The sequence below is a fragment of the Haliotis cracherodii genome, unplaced genomic scaffold, assembly GCF_022045235.1.
Source record: "Haliotis cracherodii isolate W230 unplaced genomic scaffold, xgHalCrac1.p SCAF_4, whole genome shotgun sequence".
Lineage (NCBI taxonomy): Eukaryota > Metazoa > Mollusca > Gastropoda > Lepetellida > Haliotidae > Haliotis > Haliotis cracherodii.
This window is the reverse complement of record NW_027266297.1, coordinates 2,086,776-2,098,745: the sequence shown is the minus strand read 5'-3', so window position 1 is coordinate 2,098,745 and position 11,970 is coordinate 2,086,776. Positions and strand designations below refer to the sequence as shown.

General features: G+C 40.6%; 1 protein-coding gene across 1 annotated transcript in view; it reads left to right on the top strand.

Moving 5' to 3' along the window:
• Window positions 1-11,970, top strand: part of LOC139478830 (receptor-type tyrosine-protein phosphatase kappa-like) — a 201,296-nt gene that overhangs the window by 147,080 nt on the left and 42,246 nt on the right. The window contains exon 4 of the mRNA XM_071261492.1: window positions 11,576-11,812. Coding sequence (XP_071117593.1) covers window positions 11,576-11,812 — 237 coding nt within the window. The remainder of the gene's footprint in view (window positions 1-11,575; window positions 11,813-11,970) is intronic.

Here is an 11,970-nt window from a genome sequence, read left to right as displayed (position 1 = left end):
TATGCGTATGATGTTGTGAATCTATTTGAAATAGTTATTACTTATTTATACTTATTTGATGAATAAACTTGTTTGAACAATCTCATGGAACCGTCATATCTCATTGTTTTTGTTTCATGGCTCAAAAGCTAATATGGTTAAACATTCAGTGTGATAAAACACACAAGGCTCTATGTCTCCCACCTTCTGCTACAACCGGAACGCCTATGTACATGCGCATAACGCAAGACGATGATGAACTAGTTCATATACAGTTGTAACAGTTGAGATGTGGTACTTGTTTTTACCCTTCCTGGCACTGCCTTCCTGGTGTAGTGGATACAAGGCCTGCCTGGACAGTGGAAGGTTATAGGTTCGATCCCCCAGCCGTGTGTTGCCAAAGTGCTAATATATGATAACTGTTGTTGCAAGGCCTGGTACTCGTACTGGAATATATGTCGACTCTGAGTCATTACAACGTGTCTGAGTGGGGTTTTCGTGGGCTGGAACTAAAACACTGGAAAAAGTCCGGACGTGTACAAGCAGCCGCACACGCACGTGCGTGCACGTCGCTATACAAGTGTTTACGTTCTGCACATAATATTAAATCCCATTTCGCCCCACCTCACCAACACGCAAACATATTAGCAAATATCTGATCTCATAAATAATTATATCTCCTAAAATATAAGGAAATATTTATACAATGAGACGTATTAACTAGACTCGCGAGAAGATAACCTGCAACACGGAAAAACGCATGAGCGATGTTTATGAGTTGTGGCCACATGTATATTTAGTCATCACGATAAAGTAATCTATTTATTATATCTTTCTATCACACAATGATATTTCACATGAACTAAACGTTCCCAAGATACCACCAACAAAGCCTCAAGCTGATTAATGAAGAAATGCATATCTTGTTCTGTTTATTTTGACACGTAGTAACATAACTGTGAGAAGGAAAACTAATACAATAGCAGCATTAACCTTACAACGTTATTACCATGTCAAGGTGTCATTAACTTGTTTTATTAACTCCAGATATATTCATCTCATGGCTTTATGTATTTGCTGTAACCCTTAAACTTGATTATCCTTGTTGTCCAATACAGATGAACAAGACAGTAAAGTCCGCACTAAGGACACATGCAAATGTGATTTCATACTTATTCTGTATACACATATATACTTAGACAAATTAAAAACTTCACATTTTTAAAAGTAATCCCATATTTGATATACAACGGACAAATGTATCAGAAATCATTAATGTCCAAAGAAGGATTTTAATTAACGGTGGTAACCATAATTTGTTCCAAGCACCTACGGTATTTGGTAATAACATCAACAGTCCCAAGCACAAGAATCTGATGGCACACAAGTTCAGTAGCGTGTATGGCTACCATGTGCGTTGACAACTGCCACACAACGCCTCCGCATGGACCTTGTGATGCGTGTGAACACATGATTGGGAAGACGAAGCCATTGTTGCTGCAAAATGGTGCCAAGATCTTGCAAATTCTGTGGTTTGTTCTGGAGAGGGCGCATACTTCTGCCAAGGGCATCCCAAACGTGTTCGATAGGATTGAAGTCGGGAGACCTTGACGGCCAGTCCATGACGTTTACTCCCGCATTCTGAAGGAAATTCCTTGTCACAGTTGTTGTATGGGGTCTGGCATTATCGTGTTGGAAGATCAAACCGGGTCCATGTGCTGCTATAAAAGGCAGAAGTTCTGGTGCCAGTACCTGGTCGCGGTAAGCAGCAGCGTTGAGGTTGCCACGGATGACAAGAAGCCTGGAACGTGCATTGCCACAGAAAGCACCCCACACCATGACACTTCCGCCTCGAAATCTGTCAACTTCCTGTACACAACACTGGGCTTAACGTTCATGACGGCGCCTCCACACCCTCGCCCTACCATCAGCAAATCAAAGATTAAATATGTATTCATTACTGAAGACGACTTGATTCCAATTCCTCAGAGTCCATCGTAAGTGTCGCTGTGCCCACAATTGACGTTAACGTTGAGTCAGAATCGGCCTGCAGTATGGCCGTCGTGCTTGAAGGTGAGCAGTTCTCAGACGGTTTCGAACATTTTGCGCACTCAGTCTACCCCTAAACAGTTCATTTCATTTCTGGTTGATGTAGCCGACAAACATCAGTTACGGAGGTGACGTAAGACAATCTGACGATCCTCTGCATGTGACGTCACACGTGGTCGTGGCCGAGAGCGATCAGCGGCAGTACCCGTTTGCTGTAGACGCGTCTGTAAATCATAAACAGTCCGTCGACTACAACCCATCGCCCTTGCGAGTTCAGCTACGGACGTTCCCGTCTGCAACACGCCGATGGCACGTTCACGTTGCAGATTTGAAGGGCCGTGAAGACTTTTGCTTTCTTGTGTTTTTCTTTTTTTTAATGACTGCAACACAGCAACAGCAGCACTTAGACCGAATGGACAAAAGATTATCTGCAATAGTTCATCGGGGGGACACTTAATACAAACTATCTTCCAGGTCAAGGTTACACGTGGTTATATTTAGGTTGAGTTACAAGCCATTGTGTAAGGGTGGTGAGTAGGGACTGGCGCAGGTTGTCAAATATAGTAAATCGATAAATTGTTTCATGAAGTTTAAAAAAAACATGATTATGTGTTTACCAAAACTAAACATAAATAAATAATGACATGATTTCCTCAGAGAAAAGTTCAAGTGTCTTTTGCTCACGTGAGGATATTATGTTTCTTATCATAATGACAACACGATCACATACAAGAAACTTAAGGGAAATGATCAAAATGATCTGATAGCGAAGGTCCATCGCAAATTCCCTTCTACGATATTTCGCACCTGAACTAGAAGTAATAGAGACCATGGACATCTGATTATGACTTGAACTACAATGTCATGTATTAGAAACACGCAATATTTTGTTCGCTCGAGATTGCGTTGTTCATTTCTGCATTTAATATATAATATTAATTATATAAATGGAAACACGCTGCTAGATCACTTCATATAATGTCATATGATATGCGAAGGAAGAAAAGAAGGCGATGGTTACTTTATGAGGGGGGAGATTTATTACTAGCTCACTGTCAAGTCAACATGTACCTGTCGTTATATTTATGAGCAGGCTGATAAGTAGGGACTGAAGTGGTTAAACAAAGTATTATCACATCTTCCACATGTAGATCACCGAAAAACACATGCCTTGCCTTGTTTAGTTTGTAGAAACGCACAAATCGATAGTGATAGGATAGTGTCTTAAATATTTGCGGCAAGTAACAAAATGGAAATTTGAAAATTGGAAAGTTAATTTGATGGCTGTTTATTCAACACTCTGTCTTAAGGGTTAGTGGGCATGAGGACACAACAATATACTTCCTGGTTTGGTCACTCGGCAACATGGAGGTATCCGTGCTCGGGGTGCTGCTCTGTGTCTGCATGCTGGACAATGTTGCAGGTATTTTTGCTATCTTGTTTGATGACCATTTTATATATTGATTTTCCTCAGCTTAGGCAAGACCATAGTAATATATATTTTATAAAATCAATTAAAAAAATATATTTCGGTTTGATCACGAATCCTGATGGATATATATTTCTTTGTTCGTAGTATTACATGATCATATAAGTTAAAGTATGTCGCTGTTTACATTTAGTTATTTCTGTGTGTCCGTATGTGTGTTTGTGTGTGTGTGTGTATGTGTGTGCGTGTGCGTGTGCGTGTGCGTGTGCGTGTGCGTGTGTGTATTCTGTGCGAGCTTCAGTTGCACATAATACTTATGTTCTGAAAAACTGAAGTCAATACATAAGAACATTCAGAGTAAACCAGAAAATGTTAAGACAGTGTGTTGCCACTTACCTAAAGGAGTACAGGCACTACACTGTCAGAAAAGATGGTTTTTTTCTGAGGAGCGTGTATTGTACAACCTTAATAGTATACACATGGACAAGTGTTTCGCAACACCCAAATAATTTACCCCCAATTACACATTGATCTGGATTGATCAATAATCTCTAACTGAAGGATAAGTGGACCTTTTCTGCACACCGTTGATTATGTTGAGACCTGCACATGCCACGACTATAGGGCAGCAGCTCCTGCAATACTTGTACCACACATGTGGTAAAAAACACGTTTTAGGGTGTTGGGATAGCTCTTCACACCAACGCCTCGATTACCCAGACGTGAAGCCCATTTCTGGTGTCCCCTGCCGTGAAATTGCTGGATTATTGCTAGAAGCGTCGTAAAAACATACTCACTCACTCACGCACACACCCTTCAATAACAATACTGGACTATTGCTGAAAGTGGGGTAAATAAAAGCCACAAAACCCTCTCAACATTCAAAGGAAATATCTGCCATAAAAAGGTCGATTGTACGATTCCGACATTATCATGAGCATGTATTTATGAATCACTATCAAATAGAGATGACTCGAGCTGTTCGCGAAAAGGTGAGCGCACCATTGTTGTGCGTTGTATTGCCATTCGCATAAACGCACATGTGATGTAGTGGGTGGTGACACAGTATGAACAGTATGGGGGAGGTGTATACATTGCTTTACAGACAACTCGGGCATCAGTAGTTGCAATGACTTCCCCAAGGTGCTACCGGTTAAAACATTCAGTGGCACCAATATAGTGTGAACTCTGTGATATGTTTTCATATTACAGTATACATATTCTTGTGTACACATGTCACCAAGGCAACACTATCGTCACCTGGAGACTGATGAGTTTATTTGCGTGTCCCCCTCCATCGAGTGCGCTAAAAGGACACATATTGGTTATACGTTTGTGTAAGTGGCTGGTAACGTTATCAAGACATGAGGTAATATTTTCAGTCGTAATAGAGGGGTCACAGGGTTGTGATTTACAGCTGAATACACGTGTGACCTGAGCCCCCCGCGCTGACATACCCTCAGCCACAGCCCGCGTTCTGGTGACTCGACATAATCAATAACTACTTTCGTCTTATCACTACCGATGTGAGTTCACATTCTGTCCAAGTTGGGCATCATACCATGTCACGCTGCTCGAGCTAAGATGACAAATTAATATTATTTACCCTGAAATTACCATAATAAAACAATTGAAAAAGTTATATTACTTATAAGAAACATAATAAATATCGATGTGTATTATTATCAACATTCAACGCCAGAGACTACCCAGTCTCGATTATCCGCCGAAACAGGCCCTGTGGGTTTAAAACGCAAAACAATGTTGAACATTGTATTAATGGATCACCGTAAATCGGTGATGACACGAGGCGCCAGCGAAAAATGTAAGCATGTCCTGCCCGACCGGTAGTACCCGCCACTCACAAACTTTGTTTCAACAAAGAAGTGTCTGATGCCGCACAACAGCACTTGAATAAACCAGGCAATCAAGTGATCGCTGGACATGAAAATCGAGTGAGAAGATCGTGTGTTTATTGATTTTGAAATCATGTGGTTAATTTCAGTAGGCAGGTATACAGACAGGTGTGACACATGATGAGTTGTTCAGGTCTCACACCTCACTTCCCTCAAACCCTCATAGTATTAAAATCTCTGGTTATTGAGTCCTTACAAAATAAACGGTTCTCATTAATAACGAGCCGCTTGTAAAATGATATTTAACTGAAAACTGCAATACAATTAGTTCCCATTTCGCTGTGAATAATACACTTTTACTGTTGATCACTGGTACGCTAAAGGAGAATACTTTTCATTCCATTCGAAGGAGACGGGAATCCAAATGCACACTTACAAGGAAATAGTGGAGGATTTCAGAAAAATGTCTCCTGAAACATAAGAACAGATACCACATGCAATGTTACGAAATGTTTTCTATACACTCTAATATTCGTTTAAGAACGTTCAAACAGTTAGCTGTTTTTGCGTAGTTGTATGTCGTGTGTTGTGAGGAGTATGTAGAAGAGTATTGAAAGACGAATACGATTTTCTTGTTTTCACCAAGAAGACTTCAGTGACTGGAGGACTAAATAGTAATTACCCTATCTCTGTAAATAAGTGTTGCTGGCATTGCCTTAATCGAATGTGGACACAATACCATGTGGAAATGTGCTTAAGTGTTATCAGTTTCAGTTGGTCATCGTGCTCTTTAAGCTCTTTGGTTATCCAGTCATATCAAGCTAGAAAGGACAGCTGGACATGTTGCGATTTACATAGCTATTACAAGTTGTATGTTAGATAGTGATTACGTATCTTGAGTTACTCTCACGTTAATTAACCGTGCTGATACATACATAAACAAACACAATTGTCTACTTCTGTTACAGGCAGCTGTCCTGATGGTATATACGTCTACCAGTGTCATTGTCTATCTCTGATATGATACTTCTGTTACAGGCAGCTGTTCTGATGGTATATACGTCTACCAGTGTCAATGTCTATCTCTGATATGATACTTATGTTACAGGCAGCTGCCCTGACGGTACATACAGCTACCAGTGTCACTGTCTATCTCTGATTAATTCGTCTGTGACAGGCAGCTGTCATGATGGTACATACGGTTACCAGTGTCAATGTCGATCTCTGATATAACACTGAGGTTACAGGCAGATGTCCGGATGGTGCATATGGCTACCAGTGGCACTGTATATCTCTGATATAATACTTCTGATACAGGCAGCTGTTCGGATTTCAGTGTTGATCAGCTGTCCTCACTCTACACACAACAACCACAACTGTTGGATATATCTGACACTTATGTTCTGAACAACAAACGTTCCTGTGACATTGAATTAGATTTAATGCTAAGTTATGTTTTTTACCAAAACTGAAACAATTTCGGTTTGCATCAGATAAAAGACTCCTGTAAGTGTTCAAATGGATTAATTTGCCATGCTGACTTCAGAAAATGTGTGATTTCATAAATAAACATGAACATGCCAAAATGTCAATTTACAAATCAATAGCGTGTGTGTTCACCTCTGGTTGCGATGCAAGCAACACATCTTCGTCTCATGGAATGGACCAGGTGTCGCACAAAGTCCTGTGGGATTTGTGTCCACATTTGCTGGAGCATGTTTCTAAGTTCCTGGAGCAAGTTCCTGTCAGTGGAACACGTTTTTGACGTCGAAGGCGCCGATCCATCTCATCCAACATGTGCTCGATTGGTGAGAGATCAGGGGAGCGAGCCGGTCACGGGATGACATTCACGTTGTTTTGTTGAAGGGATTCCAGCACAAGTCGAGCATTGTTATGTTGGAAGGCAATGCCTGGGCCATGACGACGCAAAAACGGTAGAACATCGGGGCCGATGATCTCGTCGCGGTAGCGCTGTCCATTGAGATTTCCCGCTACCACTGTCAAACGGGTCCTCTGTCTTGCTGTAATCCCACCCCATACCACAATGCTGCGCCATCGAACCGATCTTCTTCCATGACACAATGATTGACGTAACGTTCACCTCGAAGGTCGGAACACTCGAATCCGTCCATGGCTGAGGTGAAAACGAGACTCGTCAGTGAATAGAACTTGTCCCCACTGCATGGCCGTCCAGCGTAGACGCTGTCTGCACCACCGCAGACGTGCTTGACGGTGGTTTCCTGTCAAAATGGGACGTCTGGCGGGTCTTCTGGCGACACTCCCTGCATATCTGAGGCGGCGACGTACGGTTTGTGAAGATATTCGTAGAAGGCCAGTGATGCTCCTTGCAGTCACTGTTGCTGGCTTGAATCAATTTCGTTGTTGTGTTGTTCGAATCCAATTGTCTTGTTGATTATTGGTTATGCGTTGCCTGCGACTCATAGGATGGTCTGTGACAGCATTCGTCTGTTTCCAACGTTGCCATAAACACCAAATGGTGTTTTTATGGACGTTAAATTGTCTTGCAACATTATGTTGAACCGATCCTGCTTCAAGCATACCAATAGCTCGCAGACGCTCATTTTCGGACAGGCGTGGCATGTCGAAAAATTGCGCAATTATGTTGTTTTCTGAGTGGTTGTTGTCCACACGATGCTAAACAATGCATATGGAATTCCGTTAACGCACATGTCTTCTTACACATTCTTGGGAAGTGAAATGGATGGAGCTTGCATAAAAGTCTAAAAATAACTTTTGCATGATATAATATATTGGTGTCAAAGGAATTTTTGTTGTTGTGTATATTATGTTGTTATAATACTTCTGTTACAGGCAGCTGTCCTGATGGTACATAAGATTACCAGTGTCGCTGTCTATCTCTGATATTAAACGTCTGTTACAGGCAGCTGTCTTGATGGTACATGAAGCTACCAGTGTCACTGTCTATCTCTGGTATAATACTTATGTTACAGGCAGATGTCCTGTTGGTATATACGTGTTCAGTGTTGATCAGTTGTCCTCACTGTACACACACCAACCAGCATTGTTGGATATATCTTACACTTATATTATGTTGCAGGTGTCTGCCCTGATGGCACATATGGCTACGACTGTTGTTGCCAGTGTCACTGTCCTTTGGACAAATGTGATGCTGCAATTGGCTGTAGGCCTGAAGATTGTGACCCAGGTTGGTCAGGACTGACGTGTCAAAAAGGTATTTCACGTATTTTATTCTTGACAATTATATTATGCAGAAACGAACAGGTATGCCATTTCTTACATCTATACCATTTAAACTTCAAGAACACTTTATAAACACCCTTTAGTTCCTTTGTTTTGTGCACGACAAATTAAATAAATTATGTCACTTTTCAATAATTTCCATAATACAAAACTTGCAGGCATTGATTAATAACTAGATTTATTACCAATACGGGTTAAAATATGCAGGGAAATATCATTTTGATATTTACATAGTGTGCAATTAGTGATTCTCAAAGTTGCATTGTCACTGGACGACACATGTTCATTCACAACATTCACATTCACAAATTCACATGTTTTACGTATCGATATTTTGAAGACAAGAAAGAAACATAGTTTCATGTCAACCACTTGATTTCACATTATAATCAACAAAACATTCACATGATTTTAGTTTACAATAAACATAATTACCAAAATCAAAACTACGTCTGCGTTGTTTGCAAACAAACAAGGCTAACCTTTTGACACCCGTCAAAGTAAATTACATTGTTAAAGTGGACGAAGATCTGACAGGAAGAGGTTTTCGTATAATTGTACCTCTGAACACTTTTAATGTCTTTGTTGTTGAAACTGCATATGGCCAGATTGACGTTCCACAATAAGGTTGCGAATGTTGCTTGTATGCCAAGATCAACACAGTCATAGTATTAGCTAGAGGAAATGCTGTTTCTTGACTTTTTTATATCCCCGAATCCAAACAATGGACAGTACAGACAGGTTTGCCTTCGTGATGATATCGATATGTTCTCGACTGCCAATGAAAACGAAAACTCAATGACAACGACTAAACTTGAAACGAAATTAGTCCACAAGTTTATACACAAAAACCAAAGCAAAAGAAATTGGTCCCAGTGAAACAAAACATTATTCTTTGAAAATTGTTCATGTTGGCACGGAATTCAGACAGTTGAATACGCACCGTCAACGTTGAAGGGGATCATGATCAAGGGTTACATGGAGCGTTACCTTAAGCAACATTATTTCCAACATCTGCTCGAGAAATAGATCCTGAACTCAGGAAGGTGATGGAATCAAAACAAAAATCATTAAAAAAACAAAGGAAAGGAAACTTACTCCAGCGAGCAGATATCGTCCCCAGATGCAGTGGTAAACACATTGCAGTAGAACAATACATTCTACTTTGGACTGAGACGCATAATAACGAAGTATTTACATAATTTGGAACGTCAGTCAGAAACAAGGCAGGGTGATCAATCCAGTTGTACGGTGGCCGTTAATAAGTTGTATCGGGATGTTCATTCGCAATTTGTCTGGTACACACAGTTTGGTGTAAAATGTGGAAACACTCTGTATCAACGGCAAAAATGAAGACCATGGCTGGACTATCTACAGATAAAACGGTTGGCAAACAATTGCGCTCGAAACGGAATGATCAAAACTGTATCAGACAATGGTGTCCCAGCGCATCAGATAATGCAAGTTTCTTGTCACAAGAACGTCCTGTCTATAAACAGCTTTTCGACCAGGAAGGTGTGAATGAGTATGGTTTTACGCCGCTTTTAGCATAATCCAACAATATCACGACGGAGGACACCAGAAATGGGCTTCACACATTGTACCTATATCGGGAATCGAACCTGGGTCTTCGGCGTGACGAGCGAAATGCTTAAACCACCAGGCTACCCGGCCACCCCTGACGACGAGGGAATTCCAACAGCAAAATCCTGTCATCTACTATGTCCAGTCCACGGGCGTGCCTGACAAGTCCTCAAGAAAATCCCGTATGCACATGTTCCCAATCATTCTGCATGGTGTCATGTTTCCTATCAATTACACTTGTCACTAATCACACATGATGCCCATTCCCTGGACTCAGTGCTAACCCTTGGACCAAATGTAGAGGTGTTTTCATTCCACCATCTCTTCTAACGACTCCCGTCAGTCGTCCACTGTCGACAGTTATATACCGGTCCAAAAGGGTCGAACTCTCATTTATTCTTAACCTTGGTGGCCTATAAAACTTGGCCGGAATAAACTGTTTCGCTTGTCATCCCTGGTTTCGGCTGTTTCGGGTCAAGTCCGGTCAATTTTCCGACATTGTGACAGCAAAAACCTATATTGTATGTACTTATTGCAACATTTAATATATTTCTTCAGAATACCTCCTTATTTGTATTACCATGCCTCATATTGTGTTGAATCGACACTTGGAAAAAGTATCATATAGAGATTGTTGACAAAATAAGATCGACTTAGGTTCAATGCTCTATGATTTCATTTTTGTACACCGAACACAGCAGGTATATGTATCAAAAAGGCAGATTTAAATTGGTATTTGTTGGTATACTGTTGCAATTACTTGCCATCAGACGATTCGGATAAAAAAAATCATGCTTTACCCCAGGTATTTTATATAGGCAATATAGCACTCCACAAACACGCATCAGCCAGCTCAGTCTATAGGGGGGCAGGCAATGCTGTAAATGGAGACAACAGTGCAGAGGACAATAGCAAGTGCTTTCATTCAGACTGGGGCAACTCTATGACAGTTGCATGGTGGAGAGTGGATCTTTGGGAGGAAATCAGAATACATCACGTCACAATATACTTCAGAAGAGATTGTGAGTCCAAAGAAAAATATGTGGCCTAATTTTATCAATGTCCATTTTACGTTGATACATCACTTTCAATAGTGTCGTGGTCTATGTGGCACATGGCCGTACATACTAGTATTCTGACCAACTATTAACTATTTTGTACCTTCAAACCACTTTCGGGGTATAGTTATATAGAACTAAGTTTGTTTATGATTCAGCTTTTTTTGTAAAAATAACATGTTTATATTTGTCAGACACTTATGAAGATTTATTAATTCAGGATGAACTTTCCAATTAACAAATATCTACCAAATCGGCCATGTGCAAGAAATATTATAACAAAACGTTATGTTCTTTCACAGTTTATCTCAACAGGCTGAGCATTCTGACACTTCAATGATCTTCTTTGATAATGTTGAACTACTAACGTTAATTAGATACAGTTCATCGGAACGGTATCCAGATCTACATCGCTGATACTGACGCCTCCCCAACTGATGGAGTCAACTGCTACAACGTCACAGGGAACAGAGACGGGACAGACATACCTGATGTTTTGACGGTCACATGTTCTGGTGAAGGGCGATACTTGGTCCTGTACACCACCACTGTCAACAACGATCCAGCATTCATAGATGTGCCTATAATGGATTTCTGTGAAGTGGAGGTTGACGGTAAGAGCAATATGTCTTTTGTCAACTTCTATTATAAATAAACTCTGCATGACTGTGACTGTATGGTGATGAATTATTTCCACGCTAACATCTGTATAACTACCAACGAATTTATATTCTTCCTGCATAATATTTGTAGTTAAATTGTCGATATTAAA